Genomic DNA, 25,164 nt, shown 5'->3' on the forward strand with positions numbered 1-25,164 from the left:
AACGTGTTCTGCGGCTGTGTTGATGAGCAGAAAATGCGAAAAGCAGCAACTTTAGACTTCTATAAATGGCTCATGATGATCACACCCAGAGTTGCATCATATGTCAAAATAAGACGCCCTGTTAGGTGGTGGAGAGAAACGGTTTAAACAGGAATGTACAGAATGTGTTGACTGTCACCACTCTCCCTGTGTGTGTGTGTGTGCCCTTTGTGTCGTAATGCAAATACACACTCGCTCCCTGTATCCTCCCTATTAGACCACACTTTAAAGTCAGAGTACATTTCATAGCTTGGTAGTAAGGCATCATTCTGTCCCTTGTGGAGAAGGGCAGACCGCTCAGCTGAGGCCTCCTCGTTGGAATCACAAGGTTTCACAGAGAGGCAGCGATGCAATCAGAAGTTTCTCCTGTGCAGCCAGATGCTCCAGTACGCTCCGAGCCAAAGTGGAACTGAACTGAAGGACGGCTCTCTGCAGCTCACCATGGTCCGACTGTAGTGAGTGAAGAAAGTTAAATGAGAAATACTGTCATCATCGTTAACCTGCAATGAAGAGATCATCAGAATATTAACATGCAACCAATTTGATAATCGTGTAAGGAATTTTTTTAAAGCAAAGAAACCAGCCAAACGAATGGAAGCCATAAAACTATCTTGTCCCCTTAAGTGAACGTGTTCATTTTATAATAGTTGGTCGGTCAAAACAAGACATTTGAAAACATCAGCTTTGACCCTGGGCATCAAGTAGAATTGAATCCTAATAGGTCTATAACGTCATCACCCTGTATCCTAGTTACCATTTTTATTTAGCCTTTGCCTCGTCATCTCAGTATTACTGGCACCACATGTAAAACAATTGGATAATTAAAAAAAAACATTTCTTTGGATAGTAGGAGGGAACAAATAGTACAGAGAATGTTTACTGCCTGGTTAAGTTCATACAGACCTCATGGGTGCTGACCACTAAAGTTATAGATAGTACATGAGCAATTATTTCTACTGAAAGATGGACTATCCCTGGGATGTATTTACCATTCAGGAAACTCACCATGCACCATGTCTGTCTGCACACTCGTGTTAAGTGCTCACCATGTCGGCCTTGATGCCCGTCCATCCAGTCCCTCTCTGCCCACCACGTCGGGATGGTCCCTGTTGTATCTAATTATCTGTCCTGTCAGCGTGGAGAGTGACGTCCCTTCAGGCAGCCACCACTTTCTATTTGTGCTGTCGTGTCTACATGCAGGGCTGGGTCACGCTGACCAACGCCTCGCCTGTGTTTTCAATCAGTCATGCCATGTTGGATATAGCTATGAATGGGTGGATGGAAACGACAGAGGCATTAGTAGTCATTCAGGGTGATCTCGCTCTCTGAAGAGGGTAAAGTGAGTCATCCAGTCTGAGGCCAGACGTTGGCAGTACCCATGGAAACCCAACTATGATACCAATTCTTGTATTTCTCTACTATTTTTTCCTCTCTTTGTTTCCTCCTGTCCTCGCAGAGTTTTTCAGTGTCTTAAATCTGTCCACTTGTTTGTTCCCATTTCACCTCTTGCTTCCACCTTCCTTTCCTGTCTGTCCCCCTTTCTCATTCGTTCTCTTATCATCCTAGCCTCTGAGATAATATACATCGGACCTGTCAAAGGTAAGCTTTCCCTCTTCCTCTGTCCTTTACTCTTCAGCACTGCTTCCTCACTCTCGCCTTCGCCTCCCTCCCCCCCCAAAAAAACCCCACAGCTGGAGTGTTGAGTTCACATAACCTTTGGGACAAGCAGCCGAATCACCTGACTGCTCCTCCAAAGGGAAGTCAGCTGATTCAAGGAGGGTCATCTGACAAAAGCTTTGCCTCTCATTAGAAATAAGCTCAAATGCACTTTTTCATGCAGCTACTCACAGATTTTTTTTTTTTGAAAAGCAGAAGTTTCAGAGATGGTTGTGAATTGTAATGAGGATTTTTATAGGTTTAAATGTATTTTAAAAAATGCCTTTTTTTCATGATGCACATACATACAACAAAAATGACCACACAGAGGTTTTGTGTTTTAAAAAAAAAAAAAAAATCAAAACATTAAGTTTTACTCCTTGTCACAACAGCTCATGGTGGTCCAGCTCATCCATCTAAGCCTCTATGAATCCCCAGTGTGTGGGAGCATTAGGGAGTCAAGTCATGTTAACATTCTTTAAGCCTTTTTTTCGCCTGCATTTGAGAGTAAACAGGATGGAGGAGGCCTAGTTGTGTTTTTAATGGGCTGCCAGCTTCCACCTTCTACACAACTCTGGATATTTGGGATTCCTCAGGAGACCCTATGGGAGATGGGAGTACTCTCCTTGACCCGATGAACTCCGCATTTGGGGAAAAAAAACCTTGAAAGAAGCACTGACAAACAGCTTCCCCCACATGAGGGGATGTGTGGTCACAGCCAGCACCCTGTTCTCATGACCTCAGCTCGCAAACACAAACACGCGTGCACACTCACTAACTGAACCTACTTCCTGGTTTCAGAAGGGATTGAGTGGTTTAGCCAGTGTTGCTTCTTGACCTGCGTCTTACAGAGGGAGAGGGGGGGGGGGGGGGGTACGGGGCCAAAAATAATCCCATAAGGCTAGCCAACAGGAAGTCATACAGATTCAGTTTTGTGGCTTGCTTATTTTTGCAGACAAACATCAGACTAATTAAAAACAAAAAGTCAAATATACAGAAATGTTAGTGTTTAAATGATTTCAACCCCTCATTGGTTTGGATTTATTATTATTTTTTTCAAACTGTACGTGTTTCATTACTCTCCCCCTCTCCTCTCTGTGGCGTTTTTTTGTGCAGTAGTTTGCTGTGTGCATTCCTGCAGTTTTTTTGACTGTGAGTAAGTAGGTGAACCCCTGATCATCTTCTGCAACATCTGCATGCTGATCCACATCAATCCCGCCGTTCGGCAGGAGAACATTGTTGAAGTCACTCATCTGCAAAGTGTGGGCTAGTAGTCACATGGTGTTGTTGACCGCTTGCTGGCCCAGCGAGGCTCAGAGTGTGCGTTTGTGTGTGTGTGTGTGTGTGTGTGTGTGTGCTTCTTGAAAAGTGTTCACTGGTTTTCCTCTGATGCTGTGTTGTTAACGTGCAGTATCAGTGATGAGACAACAGTGGTTAAAAACATGGTGTATTTACAGTAACGGGATGATTTTTCTCTCGGGACTTCAGTGCATTAAAAGGGACTTACTGATGGCTGTGTGTTTTCAGGGAGCATCTACTCCAGTCCAGGCTTGTACAGTAAGACTATGACCCCCACCTATGACTCCAGAGACGGCAGCCCACTGTCACCAACCTCTGCCTGGTTCGGGGATAGCCCCCTTTCTGAGGGAAATCCCAGCATCCTTGCTGTCAGTCAGCCAATCTCCTCACCTGACATCCTGGCCAAACTCTACAAGCCCCAGTCCCTACTGGACAAAGCCAAAATCAACCAGGGGTGAGATGAACTTTGTTTAGTTGTTCAAATTGCACCTAGTCACTTTATGATATGGTTTATTTGATGCATATTTAGGGCTTTGTCGCCGTTTAGAAAGATGTACGAGTCCACAGAGAGATTGTGATCATTAAACAGTATATTGTCTCTCTGTGTGTACAGGTGGTTGGATTCGTCCAGGTCTCTGATGGAGCAGGATGTGAAGGAGAACGAGGTGCTGCTACTGAGGTTTAAATACCACAGTTTCTTTGACCTCAACCCGAAGGTACATCCCCACAGATGTTTCATCTTGAAATAGAAATGCTTTGAAGACCTTTGTTTGGTTGATGGCGTGCTAGAAGGCCACTTATCATTTCATCTGCATATTGTCAACAGTGTTGATCCACTGTAAGAACATATTTGAGAAGCAGGAAGAAGGCATGTGTAAAAAGATATCGTCAGATTTGCTGAATTTATTTTCTTCCTTTAAAAAAAACAACAAATAACCAATGTGAGTGCAACAGTGTTTGATGTTTGCAATGTTAAATAGGTGGAGTGACCCTTTTAATTCACTGCAGTCATGACGTGCCAGGAACAGCATACGTCTTGACACAAGGGCCTGGCCCCAACGAGTGCATGAGAGTGTGTTTGCATGTTAACCTCTGAGACGAACCTCTCCACAGTACGATGCCATCCGAGTCAACCAGCTCTATGAACAGTCCAAGTGGGCCATCCTGCTGGAGGAAATTGAGTGCACAGAAGAGGAAATGATGATGTTTGCTGCCCTGCAGGTAAAGAGACTCTGTGTGTGTGTTTGCGTGTCCGCTCTCATTTCTCCTAGTTCAGCATTGTTTTGCCGGGGAATAGCTGGAAGACCTGCAGTCCTCTTTTCATTGGGCACTGGGCACTTTGCCTCTCTGAACCAAAAGCTAATGAATTGGATGGGCTTCGAGCCCAGAGCTCAGCCATATGGCTGCCAGTTCTGCTGCAGCATGCATACTAAAACCTGACTATTGCACACTGTGATGCAGCAAAGTGAATAGGGTCATTATCACATAGATTCCCCCTGGGCTTCTTAATATGCTTCAGTATCCATTATTCCCTTCAGTGGTGACTCATCATCATTGATGGGATCAGACATTTAGCTTTTGAATAAAACACAATCTTTTATAAATTAGCTTAAATGTATTAGAAGCTTATTTACATTGGGCAAAATCAAGTCTTTTTTTTTTTTATTGAATCCTATTGTTGGTTTTTTTTTTTTCAAACATTGAATTCTGTTAATAATAAAGCAGTCGATCATGTTTTTTTCCCCCCAAAATCAAATCATTCTTATGTAATAGAGTAACACAAGTTTAATGGGAGCTCAAGAGGAGGAGGTAAAAGGAGCAGTGGAAGTGATGTACGGGCGTAAATCCCTTTACTCCCCTCAGGTCGCCCCCTGTAGTTTGCAGTAGATGCCCCTTCTATTTCTGACCCTCATAAACTGCGGGTGCCAAGACCTGAGGACGCCACCCTGTCCTCACCCGGGGGGTAATTATAGAGCGTCCTGGGCCACGGGACCCCAGTACCTCTGCCTGGACCACCCAACCCCAATACAACACTATCATGATCATCATCGTAGACCTGCTCACATTCTTCTGGAGCCCTCTCACACTCTGAGGTGTTAGGTGTGTTCCGTCACACCGCTTATAATTACACTTAACCGGTGTCTTGTTACTCTTCCTGAGAGTCTAATCTGAGCTGGGAGTGTAGACTGTTACTACCTGTCTGTGAGCACTCCTGTAGCTACTACTGTGTGTCACCGCTGTAGTATGAGCTCTGGGGTTTTTGGCTGAAGTTTCCCTGGCGAGAGTAGATACACAGGTCCTAAAATCAGAGCAATGATTGTCTACGTTCAGTATGTCACTGACACATAACATGATGAACGGCGACTGATCTATTTTCATCAACATCGGGCACAGGTTGTGCTTTACCCTCCGCAAATAAACACACCGCAGCGGGCCATGCTACACGCAAACAGGAAACAACCCACACATGCACGCACACACGCACACATCCCCCCATTTGGCCATTTTTAAAACTCATAGACGGAGGACAGTCGGAAGAGAAAAGGAGCGTCATTGCGAGGCCCTTTGTCCCACATTCTGTAACTCTAGCTGGCTGAAGCCTCACATATCTCCCTCAAACTCTGCCTCTGTATCTCCCACTCGCTCGACAGCTGTTCATTCATATATTGGTGGGGGGTTGGTGATGGGTTGACATTATAAATACCATTTGTCAACAGGTTGTATTTAGTGTCTCTGACTCGCACCACAAGGGAAACACGGTCAGGTTTTTTTTTATATTTTTTTTAATAAAGGCCCCATCCTGATTAATTGGTGTTTCCAGTGTTAAAAGAACACATGGTCTCTCATCGGCCCCATCGCACATGTGTTCCCAGTAAAAAGACATTTCATTGCCTGTAACACTTCAAAGTGTACCGGGAACACATTATTCAAACCGCAACCCTTATTGTTCTCAGTGAATCATCATAACCAGAAGACGCTCATCCTCTTCTTCTACCGAACTCCTCGTCTCCTTTTTCCGCCTCACAGCGAAACTCATCTCAGTACCTGCTCATATGAACACCAACACATCTTCAAATATTCATGTGATCATTTTAAAAACAGCGTTTATGGGACAGAGTTAGAACATGTATGCACCGTTAGCAAAATGAAAAAATGTGTACAAATAATTAGAGTGCTGTAAAAGTTGCATTTTAGAAATAGATGGTAAACTAACCACATGTTCTGCTCTCCCCCCTCAGTACCACATCAACAAGCTGTCAATCATGTCTTCAGACAACCACATGAACAACAGCGAGAAGGAGGTGGATGAGGTGGACGCGGCCCTCTCAGACCTGGAGATTACTTTGGAGGGAGGGAAGACGTCCAACACACTGGTATGACATCACTGACACAAGCTCTCTCTCAAGAGTGCGATTTGGCAACAGCGCCATAATGAGGATGCTCGGTCATTACGTCTCTGTACATTACGTTTCATTCTGCAAACGGCCTAATATTGGTGCTCCAGTCTGCTAATTCACAGAGGCATTAATGCATCGTGGAAACATGCCGTGTAGAGAAACACACACACACACACACAATGCTGCTCTCCCTCGCTGGCTTCACCCGTCGTGTCGAGCCTCTTTTCCGACGGCGGTACAGAGGTGGGGTCACTTTGTTCACAGAGAGATGTCACAGGGGTGTAAAAAAATGTCCTCATAGAGCGACAGCCTCACCGTCACTACAGGAAATACATTTGGGTTGTGTAGTCCTCTCCCCCCAAACCTCATCACGTTAATGTATTTTCCCAGCAAGCACTTTGTTTGGTCTGTTTCTGATGAAGTCTCTTTTCTTTCAATTCCTGTGAAACACTCCCAGGAATTGAAACCTGCACAGTAAATTAAAGAGAGAAATGAAATTCAAGTTCAAATTAATTTCACTTAGAGCAAAAAACATTGCATGTATGTGAGCTGTGCCTGATTTTACAACAAAAAAGCCCCCCAACAAATTATCAAGGGAAATTGCATCACATAAGAAGAGTTGTTTTTAGCACATTCTGTTGAGTAATGATGGTGAACCTGTTCAAAGTTTAGCCTGAGGTCATTGGTTTGTAATTATTGGATATTAGTATCTTCCAGGTTTATTCTAACAATGTATTTTTTTTTTTTTTTTTTTTTTTCCCCAGGGTGACATCACGTCTATTCCTGAGTTAGCAGACTACGTCAAAGTCTTCAAGTAAGGCCACGTGCATGCCCAAGGTTATCCAAAGATGTAAACACTCGTTTGTGAAGATTACATTTGAGCCCTTCAGAGAACAAAAACATTCACTTTTGTTTCTGGCTAAATGGGAGAACGGTTGCCTGGTTTGAACAGTGTTTGCCAAAAGACATTAGCAGACTAAGCAACCTTTAGAAGTGATTAAAGTTGGATCGAGTATATTTTGAACCATGTTCACTTTTGGCTTAATTCTTCTGCTGACAGGCAGGTAGCCCTGGAGCTGGTTGTCTCATAAAATGTATAAACCAGAGGAAGAGGCAATTCTCTTTAAAGATTGAATGTTATTGTCCACCTCCACTTCTGGCTACTCGCCCATTCACCTCGCTGACTGTCCCTCGTTCTCCTCCACTCGTTTATGTTTCCCCTCTACTGTCCCTTCTGACCACGAACAAAGAAAATGATTAGTTATTTTTTCCACTTTGAGGTCTGACATGTATTTCTCCCTCTCTTTCTCTGTTATATATATTTTCCAGACCCAAGAAACTGACACTGAAGGGCTATAAGCAGTACTGGTGCACATTCAAGGATATCACAATTTCCTGTTACAAGAGTAAAGAGGAATCACACGGGACGCCTGCTCACCAGATGAATCTTCGAGGTGCGAAAACAGGAAAAGATGTCATTTGGTGCCCATGCAAGAAAATCCTGCTCCATTTGTCACTCTTGTGTGTGTGTGTTTGTTATTAGTGTGACATTTGGCCTCTCCCTCTGCTCTGCCTCCATGTGTAGGTTGTGAGGTAACTCCAGATGTTAACATCTCGGGTCAGAAATTCAACATCAAGCTGTTAATCCCCGTGGCTGATGGCATGAACGAGATCTGGCTTCGGTGTGACACAGTAAGACAGCTCATTGGTGCATCGTTTACGATTTACTGACCTGACCTTTGTCGACAGATTTTGACCGTTAGCGTTTGACTTGCTCCACCAGGAGAAACAGTACGCGCACTGGATGGCGGCCTGTCGCCTGGCCTCCAAAGGAAAGACCATGGCCGACAGCTCTTACAACCTAGAGGTCCAGAACATTTTGTCCTTCCTCAAGATGCAGCACATGAACCCCGACCCTCAGTTCATCGAGCCGATCACTACTGACATCAACCCAGAATGCCTGGTGTCCCCACGCTACCTTAAGAAGTACAAGAACAAGCAGGTAAGCCCTGGAAGTGAAATGTCAGGTCTGATGTGTATTTTGTGGGAGCTTGTTTACTTGTTTGACGAGTCCGTTGTGGACTTAGACGGAGCAGCGTTTGATGCTTCCCAGATGGGCGCCTCCTGGCATCAGGCTTGTCTTGCACTGGAATGTATCCACCCCGCAACTCCCCCTTCTTCACTCTCCTCCTCTCCCCTCCGTTTCCTCTCCCCACCCCCACCCTCAGTCCGAGGGGAAACCAGGACAGCAGACTTCCAAACCACTCCACATATGTACAGTAGAGTCGCTCATGGCAGACTGTAATGGACACGATCTCTTCTCGCAGCCTTTTGTGCTTGCAGACAAAAGTGGAGAGACTCCAGGCTCTGGATTTGAAGGAGCTTGATTACTCGGGTAACAAAACCCGCCATCTAAACCAACAGATGGACTGTTTCACTTTCAACATCAAGCCTCCTATGACCTGCTTTAACATATAAGCAGTTTAAACATACTGACTTTGTTGTGATTGTTGGTTGAAGTCGACTGTGTATCCAACAGATTTGCATGAGAGCAACAGGCGGGTGTGTGTGTGTGTGTGTGTGTGTGTGTGTGTACAGTGGAACAGCTGAGCACACGGCTGCCATGACCGTGTTAGCTGAGGATGGCTGATGGGGTTGCCTCTTCACAGCTTACTCACTCAGTATGCTTTTGTTTAGCTCATATTAGAGGAAATAAAATGTTGCTAGAGGGTTAACAGGATGTTGAGAGGAGTGTCTGTGCAGTACAGTAAGTGATGACTCAGAAATGGTCTGGAGTGACTAAAGGGAGAGGGAGCTCTTCGACTGGGCCACAATACAAACCTTCAGCTCGTTGATAGAGAGGTATGGATCGTCTCTGATGACCTCATGCTTTACTCTTTTTAGATCCGACTGCTGTGATCTTTCATTCTGCACACGTGCAACTCCTCACCCAGTGCTGCTGAAAATGAGCCTTCCCCTTGAGTTGAATAATAGTTTCATTTCAAATGTTTCAGATGTCTGAGATTCTTATTGTCAGTACTTTTCATGACATATGTCAGTGCCTGTTTAATTGATATAGAATAACAATTTGCACAGGTACAGCTGTGTTGTTGTGTGCATTGCTCCTAGAATCAGGTTTACAGAATCACCTGGCATCAGAGAAAAAAAAATAAAAAATTCCTCTGCAATAGTTCCTGTCAGGGTTCATGGTTCTACTTGGGCCGGCTCCAGTCGCACCCACAATCCCAGTGTGATAGCGGCTGTCCCCAGGCGCAACATGAAAGACTCATGGCCTATGTATAGTGTGTGTGTATGCACTTACACATGAGTACTCTCAGAGTGGGCGTGGGGCTGCAGGAAATGAGCCGTGCCGGGAAATGCTGCGCGGGAAAAAACTGTCTGGGAAAAGCCCGTTTGCTCTCAGTCAGCTGCGACCCCTCCCCACCGGCCTCGAACTGGACTTCCTGTTGCAGAGTAGTCCAAAGAGACTTCCGTGCTGCAGCTCCCAGCGGACGCTCACTCGAAAATATACAGATAATTGGGCGGAGTTTGGTCTCTGGGCAGAACTACACATAAACATTAGAGAAAACATTAAAGGCCCAGATATGACCCCCCCCCCCCCCCCCCCGCGCCACTCCTACATTTGACTTCCATTACATCCGAAAGAGTCATGTTGGGAACTACTGGATGATAAAACAAGCTGTGTGAGGACGTTTAAATAGCTACCTGTTGTCGAAGCCTGGTTATCATAGACGCAGATGATCTCGATCTACAGTTGAACAGTTGCCTCTGTTTTAAAGTGAACCCACATAAATGTTGTGTAACCTTTCTCTTATAAATGGAAGCGTCTGACTCCTGCTGTACTCTACCTCCCTCTTGTGGCTGAAAACAGCATGACTCCAATACCCAAACTGTGCCGTTTCCTCTCTTATTTATTCAACTTTTTGTTGTTTTGGAGCTTTCCTCCCTCGACATTGATCTTACCTGCTTGTTTCTCTTTGTCCATTTTTTTTTCTTTTCTCTCCTCTTGTATGCACCTCCTTCATTCCTCTGTGTCCTCCTCCCATCCCCACCTCCCATCTTCAGCCAGGCTATATCAGGGACTTGGTAAGTGGAGTTCCGTGTTCACTGGGTGCCTTTTAAACCATAGATACCTGTGTGTGCATGTGTAAACTCCTCTAACCTGCAGCTGTACATAGGTCTCTAGATTAGATGTACTCATAGATAGAACTCTTAGTCATAGTTAGTATGTAACCTGTCATTAATGTGGGACAAAAAGTCAGACAGACCCCCAACACAAATGTTTATTCAACACAAGTGCATTTAGTTCACTTCCATTCACTGCCAAGGAAGAACAACTTGTTTTTAATGATGGAAGTTTCAGGTTGTCTGTTTAAAAGACTAAAAAGCCAGACACCATAAAGTCCTGCATCTTTCTTCAGCTCCTGTCCTTGACGGTTACACCGTGATGTTGAACAGAGACTGCTGCATCTTTCTTTTGTTTTATAAAAACATTGGGCCAAACCTTGAAGATCTCAGCACCACTCTGCTTCCTGAATCATTTCCAACACCCGTACTTTTACTCTTACTTTTTTCCTAATTTCAGATTTTTACAGTGTAGCTCATCTCAGGAATGCCGACCAAAAGCCGACTTAAACATGACGGATATTGACTTTCCTGAAAGCTGACCTGATTTGTTCACTTATTTTCCGGAAATGTCTGATCTGGTCCTCTAAATGAACTGAAAAAACATCAAGTATGCTTCAGATGTCAAAATGCTCAGATCTGAAGCTTCCTGTAGTTCATTAACTGTCGCCTGTCTCTTTAGGGGCCTCATGGAGTCATGTTAGCTTTGTCTGTGTTGTTTGAAGTCATGGTTTACTGTCACAGCTCTCTGCTAATTGGTGGACACTGTGTGTGCTGATGGCTGAGCGGGCCACAGCCTGTTTACATACTGGGTAACTGTGTTGTTTTTGGTGCATTGGTTGTTTTCAGTGTGGTGTTGGGATGTTGTTTTATCAGTTACTCATACGGTGGAAGCAAGCCATTAAATTGTGTATTTAATCTGTGTGATTTTGTATTTGCCAGATTTCAGCCCGGATCCTCGAGGCCCACCAGAACGTGGCTCAGATGAGTCTCATCGAGGCCAAGATGCGCTTCATCCAGGCATGGCAGTCCCTGCCTGAGTTTGGAATCACTCATTTCCTCGCCAAGTGAGTCGAAACACTGTCGAGTCTGTCTCGTTCAAAAATTGCAATGTAATGCGCTAACAATGACTCATGCTGTTTTTTTGATCCTGTCACTTTAACGTCTCCTCCTCCTTTTCTTCTGCAGGTTTCAGGGTGGAAAGCGGGAAGAGCTGATAGGCATCACTTATAACCGTTTGATCCGGATGGATGCCGGAACTGGAGATGCTATCAAGACCTGGCGCTTCAGCAACATGAAGCAGTGGAACGTCAACTGGGAGATCAAGATGGTAACGCTTGAGAAGTCTTTTTACAGACCTTGGCTGTAATGCTGTAATAGTGAAACATTTTTGTCTGGAAATAAAGTGAGTCCAGCTCAGCTCAACCTGAGCAGGCAGGGGTTAAAATCTGCAAAATATTGGGGGCGCAGTGGCAGTGCGCGTGTCCCCACATATTGAGGCCATAGTCCTCGCACGGGCAGCCATCTTTTATTTTGCACCAATACACCAAGACAAATGCCTCGTACATGTAAATGTACTTGGCAAAAAAGAAGCGAAAGATTCCGAAAGCATGGCTGACCCGCTCTTTGCTCCTTTCCCTTAGGTAACTGTGGAGTTCGCCGACGAGCCCAGTCTGTCTTTCATCTGTGCCGAGGTTGACTGTAAAGTGGTGCACGAGTTCATCGGGGGCTACATCTTCCTGTCCACACGTGCCAAGGACCAGAATGAGTCTCTAGACGAGGAGATGTTCTATAAGCTGACTAGTGGCTGGGTCTGAGCTGTTCTCAAGCGAAAACATAGATGAAGTATAAACGATTGTCGGTCACAGCCAAGGAGGAGAGCATCCGGCTCGTGTAAGGGGGGGGGGGCATATTGGGTTTATTTTATTCTATCTCAGTGTTTTAATTGTTTGGAGCTGTGAGTCCAGAACAGCACTACTATTGCCATGGCTGACACTATTTTATGATTTTTTATATATATATATATATAAAAAAATAATTTTGCATTAGTGCTGACAAATCATGTGTTCCATGACTATAATTGTGGTGGAGGAGTCAAACTCCTGTAGTTAAGAAGAAGCCTAACAGAAAACGTTCAGTTTCCCCTCGACCAGCTGGAGTGACAGCCGTCAACCTGACGTCCATAGCAACCCGTTCAAACCAATCAAAGCCCAGATATAATCCCAAAGATCATTGTTTTCTTCTCTCAGTCTTTTTGAAGCTCCTCTAAAAGTAAAGGAGCTCACATCAAAGTGACTTTATTTACTTGACATTATTTATCCTAAGACAGGTTTGGTCAAAGAATCAAATGAGAAGTTGTTTGGAGAGAGGAGTGTCCGCTGGCTGCAGCTCTACCTGTCCACTCTCCTCCGCTCTATGAAGGGTTACACATCTTTGAAGTCACGTGGAAGCACTTCGACACGAAACAGTCCTCTTTTTAAATAAGCTGACGCTCAATTTTTTCGATGTCTTGTTTTTGTCTTTGCTTGAAAGTTTTGTTTTCTTTTTAATGGTGAGCATTTCTGAAAACACACTACACTTCAGTGCGCTGGGATGAGAGTCCTGTTGTCTCTTCCTCAGCTGATGTAAATGACCTCGCTGCAAAAATGTTCACGTTCAAGTCAATAATTCCAGTGTTGTTGTCTGTCTAATGACTTCTGTGTAGCAAGTTTATGTGTATTTAAAGCATACCATCCTTTGTTTTTGAAAACGGAATAAGAAGCTACATTACTTTACTCTTCAGGATGATCAGCAGAAGGCTTTTTCTGGTGCATGTTTGAAAGTGCCACAGTGCATTCATTGTGTCCCTAACATGTCTGTTATTGGCTGCTAAATGTCTCATTCAATCTCAACAGCATGTTTAAAATTGCATCCAGAGATTTGAAACCTTCAACATCTCACTGCATGCACATGAAGAAAAAAAAAACCCAGGAGGGACTGTTACTCCCTTTTATTACCCCCTTTACCTTTTATTGCCATTCTGTTTCTCACACCATATGGTATTATTAAGATTCTTATTGTCATCAAGTTTTATCATTACACACCAGCAAAAAGGTCACCAAGTTTGAAGAATGAATATGCAATGTTTTTTTTTTTCTTTGTGTCTGTCCTGAGTATGAAGGATCAGTAAATGAAGTATTATTTTTTTTGTAACTAATGTAAAAACACAAACATTTTATAGAATTGTACAGTTTTTGTCTCTTCTTTTCCGGGGGTTTGGACGTTTTTTTTCTCCTTTCAGAATAAGTGTGTGTGTGTGTGTGTGTGTGTGGGAGGGTGTACTTGTCAAAATTGCGCCGGCTTCTGTTAAGGTTTAAGATGAAGATATGTATGAATATATATGAAGATAACACTAGTCTCGAACTCCAGGTTTGTTTAAGATATTTGTGGAGAACATATAAATATATATTTTAAATATACAGACACATGTTTTGCAGTTTGCTCTTTCTTCCTTTTTTTTTGTGTTTCGGCTTCATTTCATTGATTTTTCTTTCTGCTTGGGGATCTCAAATCTCCATCTGTGTTCTGCTTTTATCTCATTCTTTAGACTGGCAGTGATACGCTATGTGATTGTTAGATGCGCCTATCATAAATACTTCATGTCTGCTATTGTCACAACTGAAATGTGCCAATTGACATTGTCTAAGGGTGGGGTGGGGTGGGGTGGCACAATTTTAAGACCCTGGAGTTTGAGACGAATCGGCAGAAGTCAACCGAGATAAGAGGAAACTAATCCCAGTCTGTGTTTTTTTTTTTTCTTGGATGTTTTTGTTTGCCTCCAGTGTCAGGAGCAGCAGTGCATGTCCTGCTTCTCTGTTTTCTGACTGTAAAAAATGCATTTATTTTAAAAAATAAAGTAATTTTTATTTAAAAACAGACTCTCTGTATTTCATATACCTGCACTCACCATGTCTGCATGTGTGTGTGTGTGGGTCTTACTGTCATTTAACCCAAAACTGCAGATCTGCTGAAGTTGTATACAGATAAAAAGCTTGAGGTTTTTTTTATAAAGAACATTCTGCCGAAAAGAGTTCAATTCACTTCAGTTTTTTTTTTCATGGAAGTTCTGAAGGAATTGCATGAACAGGAAAACAAAGGTGTTTAACCAGTGGTCCGCAACTTCAGGACCACCAACTCATTTATAAAAAATCGCCACCTGATTCTTTTTTTAAACCAAGCAGACTAAATTAGTGACAAAAAGCGCAGTTTGGACCTCAGACGATACAAAACGTCTTTTAAAATATTTCATATTTTTCCTAAGCGTACAGATAGTTGATCTGCATTGGTTAAGATTCTCCACTAGAGGGAGTTGCAGGACCGTCTGCACCTCACATCTCAGCCTTCTCCAAACGTTTCCATACGTTTCTTTGTCACTGGTATTTGTCTTCGTTTCCTTTTTTTTTTTTTTTGGTTACGTTACTGTTACTATGACAGGAATATTCATTGATAAATAATTTGCACCTTAATGATTTGGTAGGATGGAAAAACAAACTTCTGGCCTTGATGGCCTTTACTGTCAAACTGAACATGTATGTCAACCTTTCTATTGTGAGCATGTCTTAACGTCGCTGTGATATAGACTTTTGCATCAACCCTGCATCTTTGTCCCATTAATGGCTGACTCTTCATGTAAACGCCCTGTGAGATGGTTTCTACCCTCTTCAGTCAGTTGTGAGCTCAGATGAGGTGTGCTGCTATGAAGTGGGAACAATGAATTGAATTCTGCAAGGACATCCTGTTCTTGTGGAAGCTGGGTCTACATCCAACACTTACACAGCAGTCGTTTCCAAGAAACCTTTTGAAGCTCCCAGCAAATCAAGACCCATTTGCAGTGAACCGATTTGGAACTATTGACTGTGGTATCTGGTGACTCTTGTAAGCCCATTACTTTAATAGCGATTGAAGAATAGTGGTAGTTTTATGTGTGGAAAGTAAAAAGGGTCTCCAGAGGATGGCTACTGTAGAGACATTGAATTCCTTAGAGAGAAAAAGAATGGCCTTAAAGTTACCATAGAAAGAATCAGATTCAGGGATGACTTTTACACATTGTGTGGCTCAAAAACAACAACAATGCAGGAGGTCATAACATAAAAGGGGTTACACAAAGTAACACCTGTTGCCATTCAAAGCAGCAGCTTCCTGGTTGAATAATCGCTCAGTTTCGAGGAAGTTGTTCTCTGCTTTCCTCATTCCTAAAGTTCAAATTCTGCTTGAGTTATTAATCATGGGGATCTCTCTCTCTCTCTCTCTCTCTCTCTCTCTCTCTCTCTCTCTCTCTCTCTCTCTCTCTCTCTCTCTCTCTCTCTCTCTCTCTCTCTCTCTCTCTCTCTCTCTCTCTCTCTCTCTCTCTCTCTCTCTCTGTTTTGCCCATAGTGCAGCAGAGCTTCAGATAATGTCAGCCAGGACAGCAGACATGCTGATTAGCTGGCTTCAGAACTTTCCTTGAATAAACTTGTTCTTTTCTCTCCAGGCCAGTGTCCTGACACTGTCTGGATCGGATGATTTTTATTCTCTTTTGCTAACTGCTGTCACAAACTGTAGGGACGAAGCGTAAGTTACAACTGGAGGTTAAAACGTGTCATCCCAAATGTAAGAAAGGGAGAAGAATGCACGTTTGGGTCACTGGATCAATCTCACCCTCTTTGGCAATCCTTGGACTTTTCATGTAGCAAAAGTAGTTTTTGTAGAAATGTGTTCAACTTTTCTTTGGGTTGTGATGAAATGCTGCCACTGAGCTTCATGTTCTTCTGAGGATGAATCGTAGGAAAACTGGGGATCCTCTGTGTTTTTGTGCAGCGGCATCAGCTGGTGACTTAATCAGTGAAATCAATTATTGTGTACGCAACGGACTGTCTGAATGTTTTGTACAATCATTGAGTGAATCGTACAGCCGTTTATGAACCTGTCACCTGTAACATGTTCTGATTGTGGATATTTGATGATCCTTTCTTATTTTACTGTGTCCCACGCTTCCTTCTTGTGTTGCTGTACATCCAGCCTTTGTGTCGTTTTCTTTCCGTTGTTACTGTGTGCTCAGCCCTTAATATTCTCTTCCAGTCTTGTTGGTCTGACTATCCGATAAGTATGGACTTTTTTTTCCTGCTTAACTCAATGTGCGTGTTGTTTTTCCTTTCTGTTTGTTCCATTCAATATTTTGAATCTGCAACTGTGTCCTTTCTTTCCTTGACAAAACCGTGACAGCACCCTTTATTTTCCCTCTTTATTTTGTCTTAACAGCACTGGATGGGTTAAAGAGAAATGTGATAGAATTTTTCTGGGGTCATCATTGGGTCGACACTGATTCCAATCAGCTCAACCTGAACCTCGATCAACAGATAAAAATGAATTCTGGTGTCAGAAGTGTTCTGATTTCAGATGCCGAACAAATCGACCAAAATAAAATTCCTGCGATCATCGGCAGTGATAAAACAATTATTAGGCTGAAAAGAATATGTTTAAAGAGATATCTGCATGAAAATGATCCGCTTTGAAACGTCGCCTCCGAACTCCGGCTGCATCAGTCTTGCTTCCCAAGTTGCTAGCCAGACAGTAAACACATGAAACGCTGACAGAGTAAGCCTTGGCTCAAAGTTCTTTATTGCTTCATTAAAGCCTTGAAAAGTTGCACATTGCTCCCAGGGGCAAATACCCTCCCCCACATGGCAGCCAAAACAATAACTGTTAGCATGACAACCTGTTCAACCAAAAAAATGAACACGGTAAACATTACTGTATGTTAAAAATGACTTTATAAGCTTCATCCTAGTGAAGAGAAGGGCGGACTCATGCCAACATCTATGCTTTAGTCCTCCCTGTGCACTTGTTTAGTTTTTCTACGATGCTTGACTTTAATGTGCTTTGGATATCAATAAAACTGAATCTACATATTTTTCTTAATCAATACCATAACTGAATATAACAGATGTTTTTTTCAGCATAATTAGGAGTCTTGGAAGCTTTCATCTGTAATAAACGTCATAAATTATACTCACTAACAAGTCTGATGTTTTTTCCACAGAGTGTGCTGCATTATTTCCCCGATGGGTTTTTTTTTTTTTTACCCGAGCCAAATCATTTTGGAAGCCAGCATAGCGACACATCTCTCTCTCTCCCCCCCCCCCCCCCCCTTTTTTTTGGGATAACTGAAATGCATGATAATAAACATGCTGTCCTCACTTTACTGTTTATACCACCACTTCCCATGAATATAGATCAGTCAAAATCCATCTCCATGAAAGGAAAACTACTTGTAAACAATGAAGGATTCATTAATTTTGAATACCCTGAGTGTTACCAAATAGTATCCATATGCACAGTTTGTGGGATTGACCTCACTTAATAAAGCATCAATAAAATCCACCCAAACAAGTATACTCATGTGTTATTCTCATTATCCTGAACACCTCAGTGTGGATATGTTTCCATGGAAAAGCCCCGATCTGAACGAAACACTTAAGACTGCCAAGACTCTTATCTTGATGTCATCAGTTACATTCTGGAGCTGCCAAACTAAATCAAGTCAAACCCAATGTTCTAGTGGCAGCTCTTCATGCTTTAGATGCTTAAAAATCAATTCTCCAAACTTGCACATTAACATTAATTTTTGGCACAAACTAATTCACGTGGACTTTTATAGCGTGTCTGTTTGGGACTGGTGTATTCTTGCCTGTTGACGGATGTGACAGACCTTTTAGATATCCTGGGGAATCTATTTTCAGACAATAGAATGACGCTTACTTTTTGGACTTTGTCCTAAGGTCTTTGTCATTGACTCATACACTTCATAAGGTGTCTCATTTTATTGCTCCATAAATGAGTTTACCAGTCTCCTGCTCTTGTCATAATTGAACTTGACAACAAAATTAGACCCAACAACATCTGCTCTGTAAATATACTTACTTGAGGCCTTAGGTCATCCACCTTGTTAGCGTTGCCTTGCACATCACATGTGCAGTTGCAGAAGTTGTAAGCATGTCATCAAAGTCTCAGAGCGGATCCAGAGGGTGTCCTCTCAGCTGATGAGGTCATGTCACATGGTGTTTATGGAGATGAGATGGAGTTGTTGTGAGCCGAGACGCTTGCGTCATCACTTTCTGAAGCACGCAACAATTTAATGGTCATGCATGCCTATAGTGAACAACCACGTACAGTGTGCCTCTAATCAAATCTAAAGCTGCAGTTGTTGTGCTGTCCAACTCATATACATTTCAAGTCAAACCTCCCTTGGGCTATTTGCTGTGGGAGTCGTCTTCTGTGCCCCCCCCCCCCCCCCCCCCCCCCCCCTTCAGGGGCCTTTTGGTTTTAAGCACTGCTGCACAAATTTGGCATTTTGGCACAGCAACCATAAATAAAGGCTGTTTCGTTTGACTAACTTCTTATTTTCAGACGAGAGCTGTCGTTGTTAGGGAATACATTTAGAATAAACAGACGAGTGTTTGATCACTTTATTTAAAAGAGCCTCATCTTTGCCTGGGGCACGACAGGAGCATTAATCTGCTGACTTATCTGACAAGAAAGACACAGAAGCATCCTGGGAGGTGTTTCTCAAAATCATTACGCTTACAAGTAGCAACAGGAATCTTGTGCTTGAAATAAAAAGGACAAATTAAGACAAAAATGTGAACAGGGGGTCAAATGAATCTTCTGGGCATTTTGTATTGTATAAACTACAATATCTGCCTTATTGGAACATTGTTCAGAAAACGCAGGTTCTTATGAATCAACCTTTGGATCAATAGTAATAAAAGGCCTCCAGATCCCTGACCTTTAAAGGCCTCATTGCTGCCTTCTCCTTCTTCTAAGTACTCGGGTCCAACATGTGTGGTCTCGTTTCCACCTTAAACGACATACTGTATCAGGTGCGAAGAAAAAATGAAGTTGGTGACGATCCCAATAACTCAGTGCCCTCCATGCCCACCTCTATCTCAACCTTTTCTCCCTGAGGTGTTATGTGGAGGCCAGCACTTATCCCGCTGACTAAAAAAAGAGAACAAATTATTATTGCAAAAATGAAATCAGATCCTTGGCTTTTTGTGTTACCCAGAGGGCCCTGCTCAGTGATCGGCTAAATTGGCTTATTTTGACTGGCGATAACATGATGAGGGGAGGAGAGCAAATGTGTAACTGGCTGTTAGGGACAAAGGAGCGATAGCTCAGACAACACTTGTGAGTTTGGCAGACTGGTACATGATGTGAAAGATGGTTTACTGTTAAAACACAAACCTTTGTGTTGATTGATACTAAGGTAAGGGATGGACTCATTCAACACGTGCGTATCTAGTTAAAGATTCAGGTGAGCAGAAGACAATGGGGTCACTTTAAAGTACTTCTTGAATATAATTAGATTCAGAGACTTTAATAATGGAGTTGGCTTGATGGATTGAAGAATGATTTGACCCCCCACACAACCACAGCAGACCCACAATCCATACTCTCTGCATGCCCATCATTCAGCTGTCTGACTGCTAGGATGGAGATGGATTTAGTTTGTGGTGTGTAATGATGTGTGGCTCCATTACAGACTCTTTTGCCTGCGCCGAGTTGCTCTGAAATCTGACATCAGCACACCCCAGAGCATTAACTTTGATTCTGGATGGATTCCTCTGCAAAAAAAAAAAGAAAAGAAAAGAAAAGAAAAATCCTGTTTTCACTCCTGAGTTAAGCTGCTGCCTGTGGGCAATGTGGGCAATGTGAGCCAGTATTGGCGCGACGGAAGATGGCAGGCAAGGTGGGAAAAAAAAGGGGAAGACTGACAGAAACCCAGCTCACAGTCAATATCCTTTGTACTCTGCACTGAAGCCGCTGTAGTCGTACAATCAGTCTTTTCAGGACTTACTATGACATTTCTATTTTGACTTAAACTCTCTTCTTTTACTACAGCCTAGATTCGAAAATGGAGCTTACTGCAATCAGCAAATGAATTAATGACAATCTGAGATTCAAGTAAAGATACAGCATATCTTTTGCACGTCACTCATGATAACTTTCAAAAGCTAATTCTTTCATTGAATGTCGAGGGATAAAGGAAAAGCGTGTGCAACTTCAGGATAAAAATATATAGGTTAACCTCATGTGCAGTGAGTGTGGTCATCCAGGCGGGCGGCCCGGCTTCAGGTCCGACGTGTGGCTCCTTTCCTGCATGTTGTTCCTCTCTCTCTGATTTCTGGCTCTGTCAACAGTCCTGTCTCCGAATAGAGGCATGAAAATGAACCTTTAGGGTTTGAAGTATTGTTCAACTTCTGTCGAAGCGACAAAAGAAAACACTGCAGGACTCAAGAGACCTCCCTCTTTCCCTCATAAACCAACACTGAAAAAAAATGAGGTATCGATCCCCCCCCATATCAAAGACAAATACATTGATTGCAAATCCAGGTTTTATTGCCAGTGTAGAATTCAGAACAGGGATTCAAAACTCATTTCTTTGCCATAGTTTATGACGCCACAATGCAGATTTAATTAATCTGAGAAAGAGAGTAATTACTTTTGGATGGGCAGAAATTCCAATCATGAATGGATGAAATATTATTCAAATTTAATTAAAGTTCCTGTCTATGGGGGAAAAAAAGACTATTACAATGGCTGGTCCCAGATAAGACAAAAAAAAAAGTTGTGAAGAGTGATGTCAGAGCAGACTACGCTTGTCTAGGTATTGATTTTAACTGTTGCCTCAGTTTGATTGAGTAGTTAATGTGTTTCTCTTTTGACAGTGATGGTGTGATTTTATTGAAGAGATGGCTCTTTTTGGTTCCAGCAGTGACTGAAAGGTCACACTGATAATAATCCCAGGAGTGTGACAGATCTTCTGAAGTCATTAGATGAGGTCTTTTGACATCCATGGGCTTCGAATGACTCATTGTAAAAGGAATATATGCCTTGTTTAACAGCCATAAAGAGCCTTCTTGGTGTATAGAGAGTCCTCTTTTGCAAAAGGAGACGTGACATTAAACCATCATGTTTTGTGTATTGAATTTGATCGGTTAAGGGTTACATATGAGGAATGTTCTATCAGGCACTAGCAGGAAAAAAATGATACCAGATCTAAAGTTCTGTTTTTTTATGTTTTCAGAGGATTGTCATGCTTGACTCTGCTGCATGAGAAGTGCACAAAGGTGAAGGATGAAAAGACAACATACACATACTTGTTTCCTCTCTTGACAGGTGAAAGCTAAACAAGAGGTTTTTAAACGCCCCCTCCTCTTATATACACTCACCCAACCTCCCGGAACATTTCCGCGAAGTTACCAAGAACTACATTTCCACGAAGTAACCAGGAACTGCAGACCCACTCTGATGGATGCAAATCAAACATACGCTCTTAGATAATCTCTGATGGGAACGCACACGAAACGTCAAATGAAAGCGCAGACAAACTGTCACTGTACTCTTTCACACTCACATTATTTGAAGTCATGTGTGCATGTCAGCCCCGCCACACTGAGGCATGTTTTTCTCCTGAGTGGGCTCTCATGCTGCTCTGGGAGACTCAGTCTGATGTGTGTTTCATGCCTCGCACTGTGAAGTGTAAACAACAAACCACATGAATTCAGTGTTTGATTAGTGCAGCAGAGAGACGGAGAAAGAGGGGGAAAAAAATAGACTAATAGCACAAGGGTTTGGGAATGTGCGAGTGAATAGTAGCCATCTGGCCGTGTGGGGATGATGAGAGGCAGTCGGTGGTCGGAGCAAAAGGTCCCCTCGCACCGTTCCATTCCTCCATCGTCAGATCTCTGTGTTTACCTTGCTCACCGCAGGGATTGAGGCACCTCGTTCTCCTTAATCCTGCCCGCCTCTACGCCTCCCCGTCTAACGTCACAGCCTGGAGAGCATGTTTGTGAAGTCAAGGATTTTTGTAAGGAGGGATAGAGTGTGGGTGAAGGTAGAGAGCCAATAGTGCCAGGGAGTGCCAGGTAGAGCTCTCAGGCTCATAGATTTTTGGACAGTCCATCGATACAAGCTGTTTGAAAATTCAGGAGAAGACTCCACACGGTTTTGAGTCTCTTTGAAAAGTGTGTACAAGTGATACTCAAGCATTCCACATATTTACAGTTCTTTAAAAGAACTTGCAATACAATCAGCTTTATTAGGTGTAAATATCTCCCTTGCACATCACATGTCCATCAAATGTAATAGTGCTGCTTCGATTTGACTTTGATTTGAATCTGTCTGGTCTGTTGTAAACAGAACGGTTCACATGTGCTAATGAACAAACAAATCAATCCTCTTTTTTTTCTCAACCTACAGATTCAGAATGGAAGATGGACTGATAGAAGACCACTCAGGAAGTCATTAAACAGTACTCTAAAGTGTTAAAGTTACTTCATGGGAAAACTAGTGGGTATTCTAAAAGAGTTAGGTCTAAGTGGAGAAACTGCACCCAGGTCAGCTACACCATTAAAATACTCACGGAAAACTAAATCAACATTTCCTCTCGACTCCAAACATTGCACCAAACATTCAGCAACTGTGCAAACTGTGATGCTGACTGAAACCGTTGGTATCTTTTCCATCACCGTTCCCTTCCCACAAATTCCAGTCCTATAGCACACAGGGAAATATGAGGCAGCATGAGCGAAACCTGACGGATGTTTCAATCCCTGTGGTGTGTCACGTTTCCAAAAGTTAACCTCAGCATTGCACAGAGCAATGAGCAGTGTCAAACTGTCAACATATTTATTGAGCAATCTCTCTTCGAGACTGTTATTGAGAGTGGTAGTGCCGCACAAAAGCTGGACTCGGTTCAGAGTTTGGAGTCTTTCATCAGAGCCAGGTGTTCCCTGGAGAGGCTCAGCTGCCTGAATTCCCAAACTCATACAGGAAGCAGCTAATGCCCTTTTAACCCTCTCTGCTTGTGTGTGTCTGTGTGGTTACGTGTGTGTGTGTGTGTGTGCATTATTTCATCCCCCTCTTTGGACATGATGCTGTTTTCCCCCCATCCACCTGGAAAAAGTGACTCACTCAGAGAAAGTGTTTCCTCATGTAGGGGACCAAAGAGGTACAGCTCAGTATTTCTACAGCATCATCGTCCAAAGAATTTGAGTCTAATACCTTCCTGTTGCACTTGTCTGCTCCATATTAGATTACTGTTACTCCCTCCTGTCCAGAAGTATATCCAAAAAGCCCTGTCTGGCCTCCAACTAGTCCGCAATGCAGCAGCCAGGCTTCTTTAACGAAGGGTATCACACCCTACACTGGCTTCCACTTCCTTTTACAAATGTTTATTAAAAATGTTAGTGATGTCTTTTAAAGGTCTGGCTCATAGCTGCATTGACCACTTTGAGCCAGCCTGCATCCTTAGATCTCCCAGTGGGGCTCTTCAGGTCATTCCAAAGTCGAGGCTTAAATCTTAAGGAGATGGTGTTTTGCCATCAGGGGCCCTGGACTTGGGAGTAATCTCCCTGTTAAGATAAGGCGCACAGAATCAGTGACATACAGTACTGTATTTGAAGGCACTTTATTACAGACTTGTTTGAAAGTGATGTTTTCTCTTTTCTGTATTTTTATCTGAATTTTTTTCTTTCACACCTTTCTGTTGTGTATTTTCTGTTCTATATTGTGTTCTATATCTCTTTTATTTTACCTCAATCTTATTTTTTCATGTGCTTTATTAGGGCCCGAAGCACTGACAAGTGCGTAGGACCCTAATATTTAGTGTTTTTACTTTTTCACGCTTTATTTCTTTAAATACAAAAGTTTTTGCCTTTTCCTTTTTAGGATTTTTAATGTTATTTGTTTATCATAGGTTTTTACTTTTCTAAAATATTTAGTCACATTGTTCTTGGATGTGGCCATATTGGTTCTTTTTTATTGCCTGTTATTTTGATTTTCTTCTTTTTGTGACTGCTGTTTTTTTTTTTGCTTTGCTTTCAATTCACTTTGCAAAGTCTTTCTAAAGATGCTATAAAATGAATGTATTTTGATTATTATGATTTTTACTATGACTATAATGATGATGATGCTCCCATCAATACAACTTCAATTCTCATTTTTATTTGAGTAAGTAAGACATGTTTAACAGACTGTATTAAGCAGACTGTTTGTTTCATTATCATTTAAACGCTTCTCTTCCTGTTCCTATGATGATGTTGATTTGTGACATGTTTGGCATTTCTAAAAATAAACATGTTCTTGACCTCAGATGCTGAGAAAATGTCAAGCTTTCTGTCTTGTGGTTATTTTTCATCACAAACTTTCAGGGTGTAGTCCAAAGTTATAGTTCTTGAAAGCTTCGAGTGGGTCATATACTCGTAATGGAGGTGTGCTCATAGAAGTCGTTGGACTGGTGGTGATGGGCCCCACAGGGATATCTTTTCATGGAGTTTACTCTCAACAGATGAGCCTGGTGAATTATCTCAAAGTGAGAAAAAAAAATACAGTCTCAGAAGGGTCTGCAAACACTTTTTATTTCTAAATGAATTACTTCCACATGCTGAACCAGATGGTTGAGCAGCTTGTTTTGGTGTGGAATCGCAAAGTCAGACAAACTGTAATACGATCCCAAGAAAAGCTTCAAGGGCTGTAGGAGTACAGAACATTCACATCTGATTATTGCTGTACCAAATGCCAGAATTGGTTTTCCTGCTGCATTGAT

General features: G+C 42.6%; 2 protein-coding genes across 5 annotated transcripts in view; one reads left to right on the plus strand and one right to left on the minus strand.

Annotated features, from left to right (window-relative positions):
• The window catches only part of fermt2 (FERM domain containing kindlin 2), a 37,175-nt gene extending 22,724 nt beyond the window's left edge, over positions 1–14,451 (plus strand). Inside the window, exons 5-17 of one of the 4 annotated variants that reach the window (XM_079369374.1) lie at positions 1,606–1,638; positions 3,223–3,448; positions 3,608–3,710; positions 4,108–4,215; positions 6,234–6,368; positions 7,157–7,206; positions 7,722–7,846; positions 7,978–8,084; positions 8,176–8,394; positions 10,479–10,499; positions 11,481–11,605; positions 11,727–11,868; positions 12,182–14,451. In XM_079369374.1, the coding sequence (XP_079225500.1) occupies positions 1,606–1,638; positions 3,223–3,448; positions 3,608–3,710; positions 4,108–4,215; positions 6,234–6,368; positions 7,157–7,206; positions 7,722–7,846; positions 7,978–8,084; positions 8,176–8,394; positions 10,479–10,499; positions 11,481–11,605; positions 11,727–11,868; positions 12,182–12,355 (1,568 nt within the window). In that variant the 3' untranslated portion in view covers positions 12,356–14,451. The remainder of the gene's footprint in view (positions 1–1,605; positions 1,639–3,222; positions 3,449–3,607; positions 3,711–4,107; positions 4,216–6,233; positions 6,369–7,156; positions 7,207–7,721; positions 7,847–7,977; positions 8,085–8,175; positions 8,395–10,478; positions 10,500–11,480; positions 11,606–11,726; positions 11,869–12,181) is intronic. The other 3 variants (XM_079369375.1, XM_079369376.1, XM_079369377.1) reach the window with 3 other exon arrangements.
• The window catches only part of lclat1 (lysocardiolipin acyltransferase 1), a 290,110-nt gene that overhangs the window by 183,948 nt on the left and 80,998 nt on the right, over positions 1–25,164 (minus strand). The gene's annotated exons all lie outside the window — the stretch shown is intronic.

This window comes from Symphodus melops (assembly GCF_947650265.1).
Source record: "Symphodus melops genome assembly, chromosome: 19".
Classification (NCBI taxonomy): domain Eukaryota; kingdom Metazoa; phylum Chordata; class Actinopteri; order Labriformes; family Labridae; genus Symphodus; species Symphodus melops.